Below are 23,882 nucleotides of genomic sequence, written 5' to 3' on the forward strand. Positions count from 1 at the left end.
ATCCATTAAAACCAGAAGACTCCAATGTGGTTTTGGACCTTATTGACTTGGATCGCATAGCCAAAAACAATTGTAACATTTTTCAAAATATTTCCTTTTTTGTGCTCCACAGAAGAACTACTTTTAAATACTTGTATAATTTTGATTTGCCAGCATAGGCTTGCCAATCCATTCAAGTATGACTAAATCAACTAAGAACATTATATAAAGACAATTAATATTATTTGTGTATTTAATTATTCTATGCTGATTATTATGTTGCTGATATTGATAGTCTATATAAAGCATCTGTACACTGCAGTCCTGTACTCATATTCCATTGAGGGCTCTGACAAACTCCTCACAGTGTAAGGCCTAACCATTATTGATGAAAAACAGTCATCTAATTATTGATGAGGATGGCTATGCGTTTCTAATAAAGGCATAATATCACTCTCAGGTGAGACACCTTAAGTGTTACATAATTTTACACTGGATCATGCTATTATCATCTATCATATAGGTTGTGTTTTATGATGCTGTGTGTTCAGAAACATCTGGACTCAGTCGCACTCACATTCTTGTGTATCCAGAAAAGGAAGTCTTGATGTTGTTTTTTTAACCCCATCATACCTTAAAACTCTAAGGGAATAACTCCATTATTTATAGCTTCATGTTTTATCATAGATGGATCTGATGAAACAGATATGAGCAGACATGCAATCCCAAACCACTTCAGCTGTATTATATGATATCCTAAAACTATAAATAATGCATGTTAAATGAGAGCACAGATTGCCATTGGGACTTACCGAATAGAAGGATACTACAATGAGTGTCCGTGCCGCCTTTTGTGTAATCCAGAGGAAATATGGGGGAAAAAATTATTTAAGATTATTCTACATCAGAATTCCTCGCGAAACCGACGCTCTATTAGATGCACGTGGCCTGAGGCGCTTCGAATGGTCGTAAATTTTAAACACGGTCGTGAGAAATGGACGGATTTTTGATAATCTCTGCGTTTGTTATTCAGTGAGCAGCAGTCACTGGCGCATAGACTGCGCTCCTCCCGCGGCTCCACCCGCTAGCCCCGCCCAATCGACGAGCCCATTGGCGCACACGGGCGTTTATGCAAATTTTCTCTTCCCGCTGATGTTCAAGAGTCTGAATGGGACCATACAAGCATCCAGACGGCAGGCATAAAACACCGTCATCTAGAGGCCAAACCACACTTTTCTGAACGTTACCGTTTCTGTATTTTCAAACAGTTTTTTTTTTTTTTTTTTTTTTAACTGAGCGATTGTTCATAGTTACTTTAGAATTTTAGAACTAACAACAAAATAATTATTTGCTGAAAAATAAATAAATAAAAATATTAAAACAATACATATATATAATTAGAATTGATAATAAATAAATATATTATCTTATATTATTTAAATATATTATAATATTATAAATATATATATATATATTATAAATAATAAACAGATCAAAACATAAAGCTTTGGGAAATTCTAGAATATTTCCATATTCATGTACCATTGTATTTACATTTGAAGAGTTCAGATGCAAAACCCTCTAAGTGCCATCTGAAATTTTCTTCTAGAATGATCATTTTTATAAAGTTTGTATAAGTTACGTAATTTCACTTAAATGACAATTAATAGGTAATTTGCATTGCCATTTAAGTGAAATTATTTAACTTAAATGTACGAGCTTGATAAAAATGATCATTCTAGAAGAAAATTTCAGATGGCACTTAGAGGCTTTTGCATCTGAACTCTTCATTTATTAAAGAATACTATTGGTACTACCATGGAACATGTGAAAAACATGGATCATATTTAGTGATTTAATAAATAAATAAATAAATATATAATAAGAAAATATGCCGAATATCTGGGTGTGACCTCAGATTTATAATTTGTTCATCTTTAAAGTAATGGATGATTATCATATTTATGTATCATAGTATTTACCTCAGTGGTCAGCGGTTTCAGTGGTCTTAAAACTATCACAAAGACAGTGTAATATTTATTTACTAAACCATTATTTACTAATATTTACTATCTGCTACACCAGTTATGTCACATACTTTTAATGATGAGAAGAGAAATACACACTTTGACTTTTCTTACTTGGTATAATTTGAAACATGATGTTGCAAATCAAACCGTGCGGTCAAATTATATTGTTAGATTTATATCATTCACAAGAATTCTGATTTGTAATTCACTCCACTGGAGTAAAATCGTTATATTCATTGCTTAGTGTCATAACTTTAAAAGCTTGGCAATGATAATAACAAGACCTTGTCAACTAATTCTAAGAATATCTACCTTTGCATTCAATTTTTTTTTTTTTTCAAAGAAAATAAAAGGGGAAAAACATACTGACACAATTGAACTTTCTGTTTACATAGAATAAATAAACATCTGTGTGTCATGATGATCTTGAAGTTCTTGATGATCTTGAAGTTCTTGAGTGATTAAATGGTCACATATAACCCTCAAAACCTAAACCTGCATGCATCTTTCCTGTCGTTGAAGTTTGTATGCATTGTAAATATCAAGGAACATTTTTCGGCAGGAAATGTGGGCCTTTAGCTTGGAACAGATGAGGAATGAGCCAGCCATTTTGCGGTGCAGAGAGTAAGTCTCCTCTGGAGGAGGAGTGAGACGGTGTCGAAGCATGACAGGGATCAGGCTCTGGATGCGCTGTGTGGTACTCTGAGTGCCAAAGTCAAACACTTCCGTAGAAGCAAACGCTTCACCAAGGATCATCACTGCCTCCACGTGTGCATCCTCGAAAGCCTGAAGAGAATAAGACCATTTTGTTAAAGAGGACAGTCTAGAAACAATAAAGACACTTAAATCTTTAAATCTAAAGTAAAGTAAAAGAAAAAGTGCATAGAAAATATCCAAGACAGTAAAACTATTGGGCATGTGTTTTATAAACCAACCATATAAAGCCACAAACCTTGGCTTCGAAACCGGTAAGGAACTTCAGGTCTTTAGATTTCTGCAGAACAGTTGCCCTGTCTCCGATTGACGCTGCATGAACCACCTTGAATGACAATCATACACAGATACATAAAAGGGAGCAATGGCAGTAATGATGTTCTTTTTAACATTTACCAATATTGTTGCATCATCTTACATTGTTTTTTAAGTTATATTGTGAATTTTATAATAATTCACATATTTATTAGGTTACTGTATGTGTCTACGATGACAAAAATACTGTAGAGATTCCTATTAACACCAAAAATCTCAAGCTCACTTCTTATGCAAAGCCCCTTCACATCCCATTCCAGTCCTACCCAATAAGGTGTTGTGTAAAAATATTCCCAAAATCTGTACCTCTATGTAATCATCTGTGAATGACTCTGGGTAATCTCGGCAGGCTCCAAAGTCCAACAGATATATCTGTTATGACGAAGAACAAATGAACAAATCAAAGTCGTACATACTGTTTCAATGGGGGAGAAGTGGAAAGGTCTAACAGCACCCTGAACACAAACAGACATGCAATTAAGAAATTATGAAAGAAATATGGAAGTTAAAATATGCAATTTTGAAATATTATCACATTTTTAAATAACTGTTTTCTATTAATATCATTTTAATATAACATTATTATAATTTAATAGCAGTATTTTAAAATGTAATATATTCCTGTGATGGCAAAGCTGAATTTTCAGCATCATCACTCCAGTCTTCAGTGTCACATGATCCTTCAGAAATCATTTTCTGACCAAGAAACACTTATTATTATTCTCAATGTTGAAAACTCATGCTGAGCAAACCTTGATAATAGAAAGAATTATAATCGTCTTTACTGTCACTTTTGATCAATTTAATGCAAACTTGAGCATTAAAGTATTCATTTCTTAAAAAAATAAAAAACATTGTACTGACCCCAAACTTTTGAAAGAGAGGGTCTATAGATTATATGCGATCTTGACGTGATTTCTAAAAAGTGATCAAGACCTTCAGAGCTGATTGGACTGAATAACACATGCACAAAGATTAATAGTTTTGAGTAATACAGAATATGTGTGTGTGTGTGTGTGTAAGATGATTAAATGGGTTAATGTGAAACTATAGATGAGCAAATACATCTGAATTTACATACACACCTCTGTCGTCAGTACCTTAGTGGTTGCTCACCTTGTTCTGTTCACTATTGTAGAAGAAGTTGGACCAATTGGGGTCTGTCTGCATGAAGCGGAACTCAAACAGCTCTCTCAAACACAACTGCAGGATGTTAAAACTTATCTACCGAATAAAGGTGAGCGAGAATTATTTTCTGAAAGCTCATTTTCACAGTGAAATAAAATAGGATATCATTAGATAAACAGTCTCAATATTGCCAAATCAGGAGAAATAATATTGTAGGTTATTCACACAACTCTTAAGTAATATGCAAAGGGTATATCTTTGATTAAAAGATTTAGTAAAAAAAAAAAAATGTAAGTAAATAAATCAAACAAAACTTATTGCAAATGTCTGTTCTCTGTTTAAAACTCACCTCATTTCTAGTCTCCTGATTCAAATCAACACAGCTGTCCAGTGGAACTCCATTAACCAGTTCCATGGTGATCACACGGCGACCCGACAGCTCATCAAAGACCTCAGGGACCACGAATACTGGATCTCCTTCAAGCAAATTCCTGTGAGAGTCAAGAAAAATAGGCAATAATGTGTAATAATAGTCCAAAACATTACCGACCCCAAACTTTTGAACGGTAGTGTTGTTGTGGTTCATTCAAACGGTACACAATCCAGATATTTATTATAACTGAATATTTATTATATACCTGAATCGCTTTGCACACTCTGCCTCTCTCTTGTAGTCACACTCCCATGCCAACTCCCTCTGAAGAACCTCGAGACTGCTGTCAGCAAACAGACCTGTTGAAATAAATCAACAGCTACTGACATCCCACACAATGTGTATGACTCAATGTACCCAATTTTTGAACTTAATATAAAAATGAAAACAATTGCCAGTGCTCACCATCAGGCAGCACAACACTCATCTTCAGAACAGACATAAGATTGTTGATGTCACTATGAATGCTCTCAGCGACACCAGGGTACTATATGAGAAAAAAAAGAAAAGTTTGTTTACACAAAACATTAATATATGTTGCAAAACATTAGACTGCTGAAACCAGAACATGAAAAATTCTGTCTAATACCTGTATCTTCATTGCAATTTCCCTGCCATCAAGCAAAACTCCATGATGCACTTGACCAATGGAGGCAGCAGCAAAGGGTTTTTCCTCGAATGATGAGAGTTTCTCCCTCCATCCAGACCCTAAGTCTTCCTCAAGCACTTTCTGCACATGGGGTTTCAACATAGTTGGTGAGATATCACAAAGTGAACATAACAACAAAAACGTCAGTTTTAGTTTAACCCTCTGATGGTCTTTTTTTATGTCTACACTTGAGTTCTTTGGGGTCTCTAGAGACCCCAGACAATAACATTTAATTTTGTAACAAGATAATAGTTTTTTTTTTTACAAATGTAATTTTATTCTGTTTGTTAATGTTTTTACTCAACATTTGTGCAGTTTTTGGAGAATTTATGATATTTTTTAAATTTCTATAAATAAATAAATAAATAAATATTTAAATAGCCTTTTTACAAAAAAACAGCATTTGATGTAAAATTCACTTTATAAAAGACCCAGATTTCTAACTTTCATTCATGGGGATAACATGGATGATTTTAAATGGTTTAATGTAACATTTATGCCCATTTTTTGGAAAATGCAGTTTTAAAATAAAAAATAATAATTTTAACCACTAGATGGCTATAGAGCTCCAGTATATGCTATTTGCTATTAGACTACCTGAAATATATCTTTTCACAAGTTGGATTCAGTTGGATTCATATCTAAATATTATAAAATCACAATTATAACAAAAATAAAATATTTTTGTCAAAGTTTAGCATTTTTTGTACCAAAAAAACCCCCCAGTTTTTCAATAATGTTACATTATGATTAGAATCAAACCTGAACAAAATGTTATAAAGAGAAATGTTGGAGTCTTAAGATTTTATCATTTATTTCAATCATTTATTTTTAATCTAATTCTAGATTCTAGACACACTCAATTGTGTGTGTGTGTGTGTGTGTGTGTGTGTGTGTGTGTCTGAGAGATAAAGAGAGAGAGAGTGTGTGAGTACACATTGTCGATGAGCCAGTGTCACCACACCACTTTATATTTGTAGTGGTTCCGCATTTTGGATGATTTTATTTGACACATTATAGCCTTACAAATGTTCCTGTGTGTGTATGCGTGTGTGTGTGTGTGTGTGTGTGTGTGTGTGTGTGTGTGTGTGTGTGTGTGTGTGTGTGTGTTACATTTTCAATGTGTCAGTATCACCAATTTATTTTTGTGGTGGTACTGCATTTTGGATGATTTTATTTGACAAATTATAGCCTTACAAATGTTCCTGTGTGTGTGTGTGTGTGTGTGTGTGTGTGTGTGTGTGTGTGTGTGTGTGTGTGTGTGTGTGTGTGTGTGTGTGTGTGTGTGTGTGTGTGTGTGCACATTTTTCAATGTGTCAGTGTCACCAATTTAGTTTTGTGGTGATACTGCATTTTGGATGATTTTATTTGACACACTATAGCCTTACAAATGTTCCTGTGTGTGTATGCGTGTGTGTGTGTATGCGTGTGTGTGTGTGTGTGTGTGTGTGTGTGTGTGTGTGTGTGCACATTTTTCAATGTGTCAGTGTCACCAATTTAGTTTTGTGGTGGTACTGCATTTTGGATGATTTTATTTGACACACTATAGCCTTACAAATGTTCCTGTGTGTGTATGCGTGTGTGTGTGTGTGTATGCGTGTGTGTGTGTGTGTGTGTGTGTGTGTGTGTGTGTGTGTGCACATTTTTCAATGTGTCAGTGTCACCAATTTAGTTTTGTGGTGGTACTGCATTTTGGATGATTTTATTTGACACACTATAGCCTTACAAATGTTCCTGTGTGTGTATGCGTGTGTGTGTGTATGCGTGTGTGTGTGTATGCGTGTGTGTATGCGTGTGTGTGTGTATGCGTGTGTGTGTGTGTGTGCACATTTTTCAATGTGTCAGTGTCACCAATTTAGTTTTGTGGTGGTACTGCATTTTGGATGATTTTATTTGACAAATTATAGCCTTACAAATGTTCCTGTGTGTGTGTGTGTGTGTGTGTGTGTGTGCGTGTGTGTGTGTGTGTGTGTGTGTGTGTGTGTGTGTGTGTGTGTGTGTGTGTGTGTGTGTGTGTGTGCACATTTTTCAATGTGTCAGTGTCACCAATTTAGTTTTGTGGTGGTACTGCATTTTGGATGATTTTATTTGACAAATTATAGCCTTACAAATGTTCCTGTGTGTGTGTGTGTGTGTGTGTGTGTGTGTGTGTGTGTGTGTGTGTGTGTGTGTGTGTGTGTGTGTGTGTGTGTGTGTACATTTTTCAATGTGTCAGTGTCACCAATTTATTTTTGTGGTGGTACTGCATTTTGGATGATTTTATTTTACAAATGATAAGAGAACAGTTTTTATAGTCTCAAAAATGTATTCCTCTATGTGTGTGTGTGTGTGTGTGTGTGTGTGTGTGTGTGCGCTTGTTGTGAGCAAAATAATTCAGCATTGTGGATGCTTTTTGAATTGGTGGAAGTGTGCCACTTTATTTCTGTCATTTCTGTCGATGTGTTCTGCGTTGTTTCTGATTTTGATGATGAATTTTGTCTATTTTGATTGCGGGGTCTCCAGAGACCCCGAGGACCTCGAGTGTCACAAATTTTGTCACGCTAACATAAAAACAGATATCATTCCACTTTATTTTTTTTTTTGTAGATCTAGAAAGTGTTAAGAGCCGTAGAAGGTTTCATACCATTTGGACAAAGGGAACATTTTTTTTAATTTGAGCAAAAGTCATTTGCGGGTCAAAAAGACCCCGCGGACCATCAGAGGGTTAAGAAACTATTAAGGGTTAGAAGCAACACTAACAACTGCCATCAGTTATCAGTTGCCATACAGATCGAGGCTTACTAAAAATCCCGAGCTTCGCACTCATATTTACCACTATGTGATGGCATTCATGTGCGTTCAACTCATAAATGTGAACCAGCTGTATAAAGTGCACTGACACTCCCTTGTAGCCCATCTACGAAACAGCATAGTTACGGTTAACTAAAACTAAAACTATTAAAAATTGTTTTTGTTCATTGAAATAAATCTAAAATAAAGATGAGAAACTGACTGAAACAAATAAGTTTAAACTGATGTACTAAAATTACTCAAATTGAAAGTGAAATAAAAAATGAATTAAAGCTAAATAAAGAAATACAAAAGCAAAATTGCTAAAACAAACTAAAATTATATAATAAAAAACAATTAAAAATTAGAATAAATAATATAATAGTAACATATGAATAATAACACTGCTATGGAAATTTCTATCTTTATTTCAAGGTAGTGTCTTAACAGTATTTTTGATGAATATTAAAACAGCTTGTTAGTAAAATCGAGTCTTTCCAGCATGGTGCTCATTAACCCAATTATTTCAAGACATCAAGGCAGTTTTTAATGTTGTGTGGTTAATATTTTATAAGATCATCATCATCATCAAACCCCCCCCCCCCAAAAAACAGAAGAATGTTTTCATAACACTGCATCAATGAAGTAGTAACCACTGTAACTTACATGCATTTGCCAGGCTGGCATGAAGTCTGCACTCTGTCGAACCCTCTCAAATATTTTCTGCAGTTGTGGGCTAATGAAACTATTATCTATTGAGGACATAAAAAATGTAAAACATCACAGAATCTACTTCTTTTTGTGCCTTTGGAATGCTTTAAATAATATTTTGTGAAAAGCAACAAAGGACAGAAAACATCTGGAAGAGTTTCAAGCTCTAAAATGGGGTTCTTGAAACAGGAATATTTAGTGTCATCATTTTTATGAACAATAGAAAGCATTTGGTCCCAAAGTATTCACAATAAAATTAAATTACATACCCTGAATGCTTAGCATCTGTCCAATCTTGAGGGCCGCTCCTCTAACCTTACACAGTGTGTTCACTATTCTCTCTGCATTGGCCTCTGACAGGAGAGGAGAGTCTAAAAGAGCCCCCATCTCTGAAAGTAAAAGACACCAGAAGAAATTGGACTAATATGCCCAATAACAGTTTTAGAAACAAGGCAAGGGGTACCCTACGCTACCTGAGCGTTTTCCTCCAAAAGACTGTTTTGCAACCTCAGCAATGGCTCCAATGCCTAGACCAACCACTAATCCTACAAAAGAAAGCAGCAGGATTATTATGAATAGGCCAATTAATGCATTATTAAGGTGTGACCACATTTATCAATAGTGTAGCGATGTAAGAAGCCAAGTAGCTTTCTGTTGGTCAACACGGCAAATCTACACAACCAATTTAACCCTGTTGCGAAATCCACTTGGGGAAACCTTTCACTTTCACACAAAATTTCCACTGAACTGAATTTTACCCACAATATATATATATATATAAAATTATAACAATATTATAACAATGGAAATTGAAAGTAATACAGCAAATAGAGGTTTTTTGTGTGTGTATATACAGTCTGCAGTGCAAATAATAAAACTGAAAATCACTGACCCCCAAAATTGGCAAGGCGACTGATCCGCGTGGCAGGTACCTTCCGCTCTCTGGCTCGCTCGCTAAGCTGCAAAGCATCAAAATCATACTGCTCAATAAAGTCTACAAATGAGCAGCACATGCTGAAAAAGAAAACTGTAAATATACACTTTTTATACTAAACAAATACATTCCAAAATGCCATCAGAGGAGCTTTAATTTCAATTTTATGATTTTGTAATTTTTGTTAGTTTTTTATATTCCTATTTAAGTTTAATTCATTTTTATTTCAGTTGTAATTTTAATAATTATGAATTTATTTTTTTATTTAAGTGCTTCAACTTAGATGCGAATACATTTCTAATTTTCGTTTTTTCGTCTAATATTTATGTTTTATTTTAGCTTAATTTCAATTGTTTTAAATGTTTTAATAGTTTAACAAGCTAATAGTTTTAGTTAACAAAAATACATTTTCAACATATATTAATTGTAAATCACAAGACAAGTTTTCAACATATATTTCCAATGTTAACATTTAACACCTCACCTTTTGCCGTACAGGCTTGGAAATATTCTGCTTTGCCTCCCGCGCCTTTTTAATGTCTTCAGGGCTTAACCTGGCCACCACAGAATCGTGGACAAACCTAGTGTGCTGATGAGACATTGATACGTGCAGAAATCGAGTGTTTTGACCAGGCCAACCAGTTCCTTTGACCGTGCCAGTAGGTGCAGCAAAAGGCGTCTCTGACGTTTCACCCCTTCCATTTTTGCTGGAAATGTCTGGGGGCATTTCAGAGCCGACTGCCCACTTAGCTGCTTCATCCGGGTCCATCTCCTCCCACTTCTCAATGTCAGGAAACTCGTCAGTCTTGGGAGTCTGAAAATGTCCATTTAAAAAGAATTTCTCTTACTATGTACATTCATATCTATAAATGGGCAGAGAGATAAATCTTTATGAGTTCACTAACCACGCTTCCTCCCATTACAGTGCCCATCACACCCTCGACCGCCTCCGTTGCAGCTTTGACCCCTGCACCAAAGGTCGAGTTACAGGCCATCAGTCGGAGTTGTTCGCCCTGAATGTTGGCGAAGGCAGCACCCACCTTGCTGGCCCCCCTCAACACCTGCAGCACTTCTGCCAACATCACTGAAAATCACAGGTGCAGATGAACCTTCAAACATCATATCATTACTGAAAAGTTCAGAGCAGGCAGTTCTTTTAGTATTATTTATATACTATTATAGTTTCTTAATTAGTTTTCAGTTTTCAATTTTGATGTGTCTTTGTCATTTTAATTATTTTTTATTATTATTTATTATTTTAGATTTGATCTATTTCCAGTTAGTTATTTAGTGCTTCAACTTAATCTTATTTCAGTTAGTTGCTTTGGCAACATTTCTCATTTACATTTAGTTTAAGTTGTTATGTAATGTTATAACATTATAATATTATGTAATTAATATTTTATTCGAATCATATAATATTATGTTATATCATATACTTTCACTTTGCTTGTCATTGTGAAACGCATGCATTTACAATTTAGCATTTGCAAATATGCAATTAGGCTTGATGTAACTAAAGCTAAGGCACATTACAGTGCATTTATCCCATGTCCAAATTCATTGAGATGGGCATTAATAATACTATTGAATATTTCAGTATTAAAAATGTATCCGATCATGGAGCATTTAATAAATAAGTACAGAGGTGTAGTTTTCTAACAACAATAATACTCACTCGTCTTGAGAGATTTGTATCCTTCTCAGCGTCTGTGAGAAGTGTCCTTTCTGCTGCGCACACCTCTGTCTGTTTTGCAACTACTACCGGACACGGAAAGACTCTTGTGATTGACAACTGACATAGCCAACCAAATTTGCGGATATCAAAAAGGGGTTGGTTTTGCTGCTGACAACCAATCACGAGCGGAAAGCAAACACGTTTAACATGGTAACCATAGTATCAGTTTTGACATACACGTCTTGGGCCAATAGAATTTGGTCGGGGCGTATCCGAATGTCTCAGTGACCAATGATCCGGTGGAGGATAACGCCGTATACTGGCCAGTGTGAGAAGTGCAGTTACAAACGACGCTGTCGCTGATTTTGAATGAGTGAAGTGCGACTAGCGGAGCTAAGTGACTTTCATTTGACTTTCTGGAGGAATTAATAGCATATTATCAGAAAACTGCAGAGTATGTGTGTGATTCTCCAATAGAATATTATTAAATGTTCCTGAAATTTTTAAAACTTAAATAGGCTACATCCACACTAAATAAATCGAAGATTATTTTTAAAATGTTGTTTAACGTTACATAAATGCACCGTTCATGTTAGCCTATCTATTTTAATAAAATGATGGCATTATCGCTTTCCACCCCTGAAACCATGTGTCTTTTAAGATACATTATGTCCTGCAAGAAGGAACTTTTTTTAAATCATAACTCTTTTATAAAGTTTATGTCACTAAGTTTTGTCATCACCGTCAAATATTTATGAAAACATTTAAAAATTCAGGCAAAATGGAGAAAAAAAAAATCAACGTTGATAAAGGCCATGATTTTGTACTTCACAGGTTCTCATTTATGACTGTTACAGGACAAAAAAGAACATTAAAGTAGGATTTGTACTGTAATAGGTTAACTGTAGTCAATAACAGTCTAATCTAAAAGTTTTGTACAAAATGTGTGCTGTTTTACTGTAGCTTATTAAAATCACCCTGATGATTTATCTGTGCACACCATTATTGCCCATGTAAACTTAAAATAACTTCCCCTCCCTCATGCAGCGTCTCGTCTCTTCTCTTCTCTTCTCTTCTCTTCTCTTCTCTTCTCTTCTCTTCTCTTCTCTTCTCTTCTCTTCTCTTCTCTTCTTTGATGACATGTTTACTGGCTAAATTTTTTTCTTGTTCAAGAAGCGGTTTCACTTGGATATATGTCACAATAGGGAAAAAAACAATGATTGCAGCATCCGTTTCACACCGACAACAGCTGTGAATATCTTCCTGTACTTGCACAACCTGCATTTATTTTCCATATACAATCTCTGGTATGGTCTTATTTACATCTCTTGCATTATTTATCAGTTATTCTCATTGGGAACTGTTTCCTCTAAAAGGCCGTCTCTCACTACACACTAAAGCTATTATAAGATAGCTGAATGCATTTTCTTTTTACCATTCTCAGTCCTAAAGATATGTGTTTAGCACCTTCAAGTTCACTCCGTGTTCTCATACTGATCATATCCAGTTATGCTTACTTTGACTGTGATATGGCAGCATATTTAGACAATTAGGAAACAATAAGGAACGTTTTTTTATAGTCTACAGCTGTGCCCCACTAAACATAAAAACACAATACCTTTGCACTGTTCAGTATCCCTGTAGTCCTCATATTGTACATAAAGACATAATCCACACAGATCATTCACCCCTGTAGGCCTACTACAATGAACATACTGTGTGGTGCCCGTACTCTGATGCACATTGCTTCTTATCCTTCTCTCACTATCTGTGTTCATTTGATATTTTATTTACTGGTATTTCAATATTTGAGAATTGTTGTCTTTCTTATTTATGTTTATCCAGTGGCAGTGGCAGCCAAAGACCAATTGTAAAAGTACAGTAACAGAAACAAAAACAAACAGAGTCTGCAATTACGGTATATGTTTCTGCTCAGACTTGACTTTTATGTGAAATGTGGTGAAAGTGAAAGATGCTGATTGTTATGATGAGATGAGTTAGAAGAATTTTCCTCTTTGTGGGTGTAGTGATAGAGGGGGAGTCTGAACATCCATATATGGGCATGCCATCAACTTTCTCTCCCCATTGGCTACAAGCGTTTTGCAGCTGCTTGTCAACAAAATGGCCTTCCTCAATTGCTTTTCGAGGACCTACTAACTATTTCTGTTTTGGTGAAATAGTATCGAAACTCTGGTTAAACAATAGAGACGACCATTTTTTTTTAGACACAGTATTTACCAAAACATTACTGTGTTCAAAACAGACATATACAGTTGATAAAGCCAGATGAATATTGGGATTTTTGCTTCATTTTCGAGTTAGCTTGCAAATGCTAACAGTCTACCTGCAAACCCTCATCGACCTCAGCTTACATTTCTGTTTGTTTTTAAAAGCACAGAGAAAATTTTGAATGACTGTTGGTTTAAATCGACAATATAGCCATTTTTGGTTAAAAAAGTAAAGCTGTCGGAGCGAAATCATCGGAGATTTGGTCTCAGAAGAAGGTAAGCAGAGACATAATTCTAGCAGAGCTGCTACTGTTTTAGCTTGGCTTATTATTTATTGTTGATGGTGACATCAAGTGGAAATGTTTCAAAACGTTCAAGGCTGTCAAAAATGTAAACATTTGATTCTACAGAGTCGCTGAACTTCCACTATGTAATACTGAAATAAGCCAAGTTAGGAAAGTATAATAGAAAAGTTGAGGTTTACACTTCATGAAGACAGCTTAGCTAAACATATGCTAATTACACACTGGCGCAGATAAATAACAGCGTCAGTAATACACATTCCCTTTAGTGGAGAAAATACTAGTGTTGGTTATAATGCTACCGATTATTTCGGTTGACATGATTGTTAATTGAAACTGAATTGGAGAGGTTCGGTCATTTTCAGATGTTTTAAAGCTGGCTAATAGTTTGCAATTGCCAGTTAGCTGCTAGTCGGTTTGATTCGCTTTAACTACTGCCTCAAGTCAAATGATCCCAAACGCGTTGTCTTTATTTCGACTATTTAGGCTACTGTTTTGAGTTCAGAGTGTTTATTGAAATTAAAAGCACTGAAGATGCCAAGCGATTATGTTCAGACAAGCCATGGATTAACTTGATGAGTAGGCCTAGTGAGCAGGAGGAGAGCTGGGAATGCAATACATGACAACATAATTCACATATCATTTATGAGTACCGTAGGATTAAATATGAAATCACTTATATTATCTTACTGTTTGGACTGATATCTTTGCTAGGTTAATCATCACCAATGCGAATATTTGCTGTCTTTTTGTTATTTGCTTTTGGTGAACGGTTGATATGGTTCAATCAATTTTTGGTGGTTTAAATTAATCCGACCGTTTTCTAAGATTTTCCAAGAGTAGACCGAAAAACATATGGTCATATTAACATTAAACGAATAAAGAACGATTTCACTCTATAAGGTACAATTGGTATTTAGAAAATAAGATACAAATATAATGTACTGTGTTGTTCACTCCTGAGTTAATCATCTCGTCGTCGACTGACTTGTTTAACAAGTCTTTTAACATTTTGTTTGTCCTGATTACCTGGAAGCATACTGGAGTCATCAAATCTTTCTGTCCCCCTTTTCTTTTCTTTTCTTTTCTTTTCTTTTCTTTTCTTTTCTTTTCTTTTTCTAACAATAATGAGATCCAGCATGGATTATTTCCCGATGAAAATGAACTAATTAAATTTTCCCCAGTTTAACTAAATTCCCACTTTCTTGATTTTTATTTATTCAGGAAGGTTTTTTTTTTTTATTTGTACAAAGAGTTTGTTCGAGCAATGGAGATTAGATGAGATAGTGTATTGATCTGAACCATGACTTTATTTATTTAAAGTCATTTGCTCAGTCTCTAAAGAATAGCAACCAACAAGACTATTAGGTGGTACTAGTTAGATTTCAAAACAAGTTTGCATAAATATAATGACATATATTTAATTATTATTGTCATGCCAGATATAAAAATGTAACTCTTTTTGAACAGTACACATTAAACTATTCTGTATTATTCTTAAAAACTATACTGCTCAATATTTATCCTTATTTAGCAGTTTTCTCATATGGGTCAATGACATGAGGTGCATATTTTTGTGTTTTGTTTCCTTTTTAAATAATTTAATAAGTTAATGACATGTATCACTTTATTCTAAAAAACCTATTTAGTTTGGATTAATTATAAGTACATTAAAATAATTAATATTATTTTATGTTTTGGGATCTTAACTCCCCAAAATATTAGATGCCGGCTAACCATTAGCACATATAAACAAACTAAGAAAACTATAAGCTGGTGTTTTAATTATGAGAAATTCAAAATAATGTATAAGTTAAAAATGTTTTACACTTTCAATTATTTTCATGATCATTTTAAAAGCCACCATGAAGAAAAATAGGTAATACGATATAAGGTAATACGATATATTACAATAATGAACATGCTTTATATATAGGCTATATTGTTATCGTGGGGACTTCAAAATATCGTAAATTATTACGAATTATTAAGATTTTTAGAATGAAACTTAAGAATACTTTTAATTGTTTAAAATGCACAACACCGCTGTATCAAAGAGGAATGCGCACACTCTGATGTAAACTAGCCCAACACGCATGAGGAGCGCATGGCGGAACAAGTGAAGATGGCGCTGATGGAACGGCCAAGCGGGAAGGAAGTCGACCGGAAGTTGAAGCCGGCCGCGTGCCACCATCTTGTAGCAGACCCTCACCTGCTGTTAGCATTCCATTGACTCCCATTCATTTTGGCGTCACTTTGACAGCGAATAACTTTACATCTGAGGCATTTAAAGACTCCATTTGTCCATTATTTATTTCTAAAGAAACACGACAATGTATAAAATGCTCCATTACCTTGTAGCTTATGTTATGGCCCCGTAGAAGCAGTTTTTGTAAAAATAGGCTAACGATTGCGTCATAACCACGCGACTCTCTGTCGCACAGTAGAGAGATTACCGTATAGACAGGAGGAGAAGCTCGCGGGCAATCGGGGAGACGTGGAGGCAAAATTACAAAATAATTAATCAGAATACCTAGCAAAAGTTTCTCCTGCTCCAAGCTCATGGACACCTCCTACTCACGCTCTCCGTCTTTGCAAGTTTCGGAAGGGAATGATTCAGATTTCTCATGCCACAGCCACTAGAAGACAGACGGGTTGCTCACGTCACATCTACGTCGTCAAGCTCTGTTTGAGTCGGTTTGAGTCTGCGCGTCAGGAACAAAAGGCCTAAAAAATCGCTAAAAATGAAGCCCACTTGTCTCAATTGAGTTCCAATGAGATGGCTCTGTCCACTTCTTATACTGTCTATGGGAACGGCAGACATGCAGCCGTTACCCTGGTAACACCATAAACAAAGCATCTGCACTACTTTCTGTTTCTGAACAGTGTATAATAACGACACAAAAATCCTATTTTTTTCCGGACAAGCGACTGACCGATTTACTTGTAATATATGAAATCGATGTCACATTTTCAATCGTGATGTTATTCAGGAAAACAGCACTCCCGGTTGTGTGATGTTGCTTGAATGTATTATATGTTATAAATATAAAAACATTTTGAATTGAGTTTCTTTATGTGTACTGCGCTCATTTGTTTCGATTTCTTTTCGAGAGACTGCGTGAGCCTCAACAGCACAATCTTGCAGGGCTCTGGACTGTGACCATTTTTTGAAAATGTGCTAGTTAAAATTTGACGTGCTTGCATTTGGGACTGATCTAATCTGTCACGTATTATCGACTACTGCAAATAGGCAACTCTCCAGTAGTTAGTCCCGTTAGAGTTTTTCCCTCTTTTGCACCTCACTTTGAAATCGCTAATTCGAAAGCGAACGTAAAATTCGCACAGATGCATGGACATTCATAAGTTGAGCTTCCATAGGAATCAACTGAAAATGCTCAAATTTATTTTGTTATTGACGTTTTAGTCAGGCTACTTGTCCAGTCGGGCAAATAAAATTCTCTTTCACTTGACCCTTAAATCTTTCTCTCCTCAGCTCTTTACATTTTGTGCGCTAGTTAGTGAAAGGGAGTGATTGACGGCTAATTAAAGGGATGGTTCGGAGTTAAATCAATCTAGAACCATCCCTTTAACTAACCTAAATCTAATCTGCTTTAAAGTTAACAACGTAAAGTTGAAGTCTAATTGGTTATGTGATAGAACGGTGGACCGGTCACTGTATCAGCTCACAGCAGGCACATACTGTGCAGTAATTAGCAAACGTTTTGTAGAGAAACATTTATTTGCACTCGCAAAAATGCTCACAAATATATTTTGAGGTCGCACAGATAAAATTTCGGGAGCACATGCGACCAAAAGGGACGGAATTTCGAGCCTTGTAATGGGCTATTTATTTTCAAACTTAAACATTTTTACATTTTAATCTGGACTACAACATGCCCTAGAGATATTGTTTGAAAATGTTTTGATTCTTTATTCGGTCACACTTTGCATTAAGGCTCCATTAGTTAACATTATTTAATTAATTCGTTTTTAAAAAAACTGACAATGAAATATACTTCTAAAGCATTTGTTAATCTTAATTTCAACATTTAATAACACTATTAAAATCATAAGTTCTAATTGTATTATTTAACAGACTAACATGAACTAACAGTTGTATTTTTCTTCTGTTACTTCCGTAACAAATGTAGCCATTGCTCATTGTAATGTTAGTTAATGCTTTAACTCAGGTGTCACCAACCCTGCTCCTGGAGGGCTACTGTCCTGCAGACTTTAGGTCCAACCCTGTTCCAACACACCTGCCTGTAATTATCAAGCAACCCTGAACAGCTTGATTAGCTGGTCCAGGTGTGTTTGATTGGGGTTGGAGCTGAAATCTGCAGGACTGTAGCCCTCCAGGAGCAGGGTTGGTGACACCTGCTTTAACTTATGTTAACTAATGAGACCTTATTGTAAAGTGATGCCAGTTGTTCTCTATCATTCTTTTGCATTTTAATGTTATACATTTATACATTTTTGTGTATTGCTTTATTTTATTTAAATGTTCAATTATTTTTGTTATAAGAAAAAAGTTATAGTATGACAACACTTTTTTTTTTTGCAACTTATTTCAATATCGTGATAATACTGTATACTGTAATAAAAGCTTCAGCAATTATCACAACATGAAAATTTGATGCCGTCAAGTGCTAAGTTAGGACACATTTGATAGTATGGGTAGGGTTAAGGGGTAAGGGAAGAGTCAACAGTGTAATTATAGGCTAGATGTTAATTACAGATGTAATATGCAGGCTTTTCTTTATAAGTAAAATGTAAAACGTGTATATGTACACAATAAGTGCATTGTAACAAATTATTTATTTAAATGTTAATACATGATGGTAATTAACTGTATTTGTAGTTGAAGACTGTAGGCCTATATAAAGTAGGAATGAGAACTCTGCATGACACAGGGAGCGCATTAAAAAAAGATCCGGCTGAAAGAGAAACATATCTTTTGCAAAAAGAAGGGTGACGAATCTTTAGTGGTTATTATATAGCCTAGTGTTCAATTAAAGTTGCTATGCGTTTAATGTTTTAAACATTTTGATGAATGCATTTTTGATATTTTATTTTAAAATTCTCAGCTGACTTGATTATCAAGCTGATGATTATTTTTGTATCAATATGAAAAAATACTTTGTTGTTATTCAATCACAATTTATTACAGTGTATCTAAACCCTATCTATTGCACTGTAGCCTGTTCCAGTTCCTACGTTCTGAATGCGATGTCGTGATTTATTCTGTTTTTGATCAATTTACTACTTTTACTTCAATAGAGACTTTTGACCAAAACACTTATAAATGTACTTGAAATGAAATGAAAATAAAATAAATAAATAAAGTCCAGTATTCAGCATTTTTCCTGTCATTATTAATGTGTCAGGTCAGGTGGCACAACTGATATTCATTTACAACCATATAAATTCTTGATTTAAGCCAACAAATAATTGGTCAAAGTGAACAAATGGCTGAAAATTGTTGATTGTGAATAGTTATTGTATTGAATGCATTTACTGGTATACTTTTTGATATCAATCAGTCTTTTAAATCAGATGCTAAAGATACTAAATACCTGGCCACTAGAATGCAATGATTATAAATTAATATGAATAAAATACACAACCATAAAATAATAAGTTAGGCATTGTAGACACTCTAAGAGATTAGGCTACTTTGCTAAGATTTCACAATACAATTAGGAATATATATTTACAAACATTTGGTTGTCAAAAAATGTATTTAAATGTTAGGAAACTTGCAAAATGCAATTGAAATTGAATTTGTTTTGTTCCTGACTGGAAAATATGCATTACATCAATTTTACTTTTAACTTTTATTTGTCATTGACCCATATTCATTCATAGCAACTATTAGCAAGCATGTAGTGTCATCTTTCATATGCAATATAAAAATGCATTTAAAATGCATTGTGGACTAAAAATAGCAGCTTTTAAAGATTTTCAAAAGGCTATACCCATTAACATTGTGATAGGTTTTTCAAGGTCATTTAAAACGTTGCATACAGTATGAAAACAAGGCTTCTCATTCTCTATCCAGTTATATGTGTTACACTCACAATATTATGTTAGTTTATTAAAGAGACTAGCAAAGCAATGTGTTTGTATAACTATAGTATAACACTTAAGATTGTCCTCCTCTACAATAGCATTCCGTCTCTTGGCAAAGGGTTTTTGTTGTATGTGGTCTTCAGAATGTATAAGCTCTTCTGCTAATTAATGGCCACAGAAAATAATGGGTTTTGTACGAAGCCACCCAGAATGAAAGACTGACCTACACTAATTGTGTAATTGTGTACCACATGTGTTGGAATGCAATGGGATCGGAAAGATCCACTTTAATAAAAGGTTTTAGCCTAAGTGTTAAACAACTACATTTAACAAAAGGAATTAGACTAACTCAATATTGAAAGCAAAATTCCTGAATTTTCACTCTTTATTGATTGGAATTTTTCAGTTCTCCAAGTATAGCTTCCTTCTAGTAGAGATTACAGATACACCAGCAGCAACACCAGTACTGTTCCTGTAAGCTGGAATGATTAATCAATTTAGTTGACTAATAAAATCCACTGACATTTGTATCAGTGATTAAGTTAATAGAATTGATTGTAGTCTGTCAGCCCAGTCTTATTAACAGGCTGGTTGTAAAAAGCTGTGACACTGAAACTTTACATAAAGTAAATCACACAAAAGACAACGTACCCTACTAACGGGATCCTCAATTCTCAACATAGTGGCTTAATTGATATGTCTGATATCAGATTTAGCTCCTCAATACAATATTCATCATATAATGTAGCCTTTTCTGGAGGCAAGTTGGTGTTCACATTCATTTCAGATGATTCACTACTCTATTTATTGTTGTAATTCTGATTAAGACATTTTAACAGATTTAGATTAATTGAGTGAAACTAAGTCTTGCCTCTTTTTCTCTTAGTCCTCAGATGGAGTAATCTGTCCAGCTGGAACATGCAGATCTGAAAAGTGAAGATGAGTGGTGAAATGCAAAGTAGCTGCCCAGTATAGAGGCAGGTATGCTCCCCATGGGCTCATAATGAACCGTGACACCTTTTCCCACATCCGGCTGTGGTGCCCACGCCCCTTTGGCACCTACTCCCAGAATAAGCCGTACAGCAATGGTACAATTCGTAATGGAACAACTACCACCCACTGCAAGGCTGATGATTCGGGGCTTACAACATTAGAGACCCATGTAGTCGGTGAGGAGCAAGATGAGGATGTTGGCACTGAAAACACCCCACCAGCTGCTTCATCTACCCTTCTGGTTCCACCACTACCTGCACCACCCTCTCCGAATTCACAGATGGAGGATGGCAGGGTACTGCTTGATACCTGGTATGTCATCAAACCAGGCAACACCAAGGAGAAAATTGCCTTCTTTGTAGCTCACCAGTGTAATGGTGCTGGAATTCCTAGGCCTAGTGCCATGAAAGTCAAGGGAAACTGGGCTACTGATTGTACCAAGGCCAAGCGGCGTCGTCGCTGTTCCTCTTATGACCCTCCCACTAGAGCTCAAAATGTTGCTGTTGATGTAGCCACAGAATCCAACTTGGGGGAGGATGGTGTTGGAGTTAGTGAAACAGATCTGCTCTCTGTGGCCGAAATGGTTGCCCTTGTGGAACAGCGTACAGCCTTGGCCCTTCAAGGTATGGTAGCGCAAGGACAAACTAGTCATTATACAGTCCATCAGAAACCTGTTGTAATCCTCTCAGAACCCCCTTCATCTGCACCAACTTCTCAAAGTGACTTTGATTTGCTGCAGCAACAGCAGGAATCCCGACGGGTTGCTCAGACTGTTGCACAGTTTGAATCTCGGCAGCAGAATCTTGACAGTACAACTTTGCAGCCTGAACTTAATGGTTCAGGAATAGACAGCATTCACACTGGTGAATCTGTGGGTGGTGCTCCAAGCCATGGACGAGGGGAAGTACGGATTGCTTTTCGAGTGTCAAGTTTGGACCCTCGCACCCAGTCTGAGCCTGTTGGCCGCCCCAAATGCATGTTTATGAGTTGTGGAGTCGGAGGGGGGCAAGCAGGAGCTAGAGGCAAAGAAAAGATCACTTGTGACCTCTACCAACTGGTTAGTCCCTCATCTCGAGATCCAGGTGCCCTCCTTGCTGGCTCAACAAAGGCCGATCCGCTTGGGGAAGGTATCAACGACAGGCCTCCCTCCACAACGTCAGATCCTAACCAAGACTCTGCCTCAGGAGAGAAGGCAGCGGTGACTCGAGAGCGGGTGACCGGCTTCCACGTTGAGGTTGTGGTCACGGGTGCAGTAGACCAATGTGTCTTCTATGGGAAGGACAGCACAGAGAATGTTCAAGAAGAGACTGTATGTTTTGCTATGCCTAATGGGGCTAATTCAACTGAATCCTCAGAGGATCCACCTCCTGGCCAGCTGTTCTTTCTGCAGTCACCATCTACTGAAGATGAGAGTTGTTCAACAGTAAACAGTGGGATGCTGTCTTTAGACTGTGCAAACAATAATGGGCAAGTGGGGCCTACTGTCGAGAGGCCAGACTCCCCACTGACAACTGTGGATGATTGTTCTGATCCTCCGTTGTGCCGCCTCTACCGACATGTCTCCCATGACTTCCTTGAGATTCGCTTTCAGATCCAGCGGCTTCTGGAACCACGGCAATACATGCTTTTGCTTCCGGACCACATTATGGTCAATATCTTCAGCTACCTGCCCACCCATTCGCTAGCAGCACTCAAATGCACCTGCCATGATTTCAAGACCCTGATCGAGACCTACGGCGTGCGTGCTACAGACTCTCGCTGGAACCAGGACCCGTTGTACCGTGATGACCCTTGCAAGCAGTGCAAGCGGCAGTATGAGCGGGGAGATGTATCGCTCTGCCGCTGGCACCCTAAACCTTACCACCATGACTTGCCTTATGGACGTTCCTACTGGATGTGTTGTCGGCGCACAGATAAGGACACACCTGGCTGTCGAGTTGGGCTACATGATAACAACTGGGTACAGCCATGCGAGCTGGTTCAGGCCCGCACCAAAAGAGACGATGGGAGGTAAAGGATTGAGTCAGGGTTGTCCTTTTCTCTCCCTGCTTTTGCTCTACTGAAACCTCATGCCACTGTACTATTTATGGTTGCGCTCGCCTCTCCTATCTTATCTTGTTAACCTTGCTATCATTGTCAGTATCAGTTCTTATCAGTGCACCATACTTAATTATCGGTCCCTACATTAGCAGACCAATGTTTTGAAATTTGAAAACCAATGCTGGTTAAATGAGTTGTCTGCTGCATGGGACTAGTCTTCACATGTACTTTAATTGGTTAGAAATTCTCACGGCTTGGCAATCTTCCAAGACAAGCTCTGATTCTGACCCCAACCTTATAAAAAATCTGCAGGCTAGACAAAGGACTGCGAGTATAACGTCAGAGGTTGTTGTCAAGTTTAATTTGCTGTCCCTTTGGTCAAAAGCGTGCAGAATGATGTCACTTTACAAATCCAAATCCCTGATGTCACTTTGTAATCAACAGTTTGACTGCTTGTTAGATTTTTCTGTTTTGTGTGAATGTGAGTGAATAATATTTTTTTGTTGTTGTTGGACTTCATTTTTCCCCTCCTTCAAATTGATTTATGAAATCAGTCTTTATTTCTTGACCAAACCTTTCCTCTTACCTATCTCTTTGCCTGCCAGGCTGTCTCTGTGCTTGTTGGCAAAGGAAGCTTTTGCCAAAGCAGTAATTAGCTTCATGTGGCTGAAAGAACAACAAAGAACAGGACAACTCAAAACCTGATTCTAGCCTTAACCCTGTTCGTTCTGCTCATTCCACCAGTCTGTGAAATCTTTCAAACAGAAACATTGATGCTGATCCCTCTGGTTTGGGAGACCGTTCTAGGTTTCGCCGTCAATCTGCTATTGGGAATTTTTGCCTCTAAAATGAATAAAAGATATTTAAAACTGGTGTCTGTGATATCATGTGTTTTCTTGGTACT

The 23,882-nt window shown here is 36.5% G+C and overlaps 3 protein-coding genes across 3 annotated transcripts in view; 1 reads left to right on the plus strand and 2 right to left on the minus strand.

Moving 5' to 3' along the window:
- numbl (NUMB like endocytic adaptor protein) overlaps window positions 1-1,058 on the minus strand; it is a 47,886-nt gene extending 46,828 nt beyond the window's left edge. Inside the window, exon 1 of the mRNA XM_079885532.1 lies at window positions 792-1,058. The gene's annotated coding sequence lies outside the window, so the exon portion shown is untranslated. The remainder of the gene's footprint in view (window positions 1-791) is intronic.
- Window positions 1,059-1,883: 825 nt separating this feature from the next.
- Window positions 1,884-11,444, minus strand: coq8b (coenzyme Q8B). Its single transcript, XM_079885945.1, has 15 exons — window positions 11,341-11,444; window positions 10,568-10,746; window positions 10,147-10,476; window positions 9,621-9,687; window positions 9,202-9,273; window positions 8,998-9,117; window positions 8,684-8,769; window positions 5,189-5,329; window positions 5,005-5,086; window positions 4,805-4,898; window positions 4,516-4,657; window positions 4,155-4,262; window positions 3,345-3,410; window positions 2,962-3,048; window positions 1,884-2,795 (listed from the first exon to the last, which is right to left on the minus strand). Coding segments are annotated over exons 1-15 (1,872 nt in total). The 5' UTR covers window positions 11,342-11,444; the 3' UTR covers window positions 1,884-2,498.
- A 2,001-nt stretch (window positions 11,445-13,445) lies between these two features.
- On the plus strand, window positions 13,446-23,437 carry fbxo46 (F-box protein 46). The gene is made up of 2 exons (XM_079885944.1): window positions 13,446-13,844; window positions 20,832-23,437. Exon 2 carries the CDS (start codon window positions 20,949-20,951, stop codon window positions 22,950-22,952), a length of 2,004 nt encoding a protein of 667 aa, XP_079742070.1. The 5' UTR covers window positions 13,446-13,844; window positions 20,832-20,948; the 3' UTR covers window positions 22,953-23,437.
- Window positions 23,438-23,882: the final 445 nt, after the last annotated feature.

This window comes from Squalius cephalus, assembly GCF_949319135.1.
Source record: "Squalius cephalus genome assembly, chromosome: 11".
NCBI lineage: Eukaryota > Metazoa > Chordata > Actinopteri > Cypriniformes > Leuciscidae > Squalius > Squalius cephalus.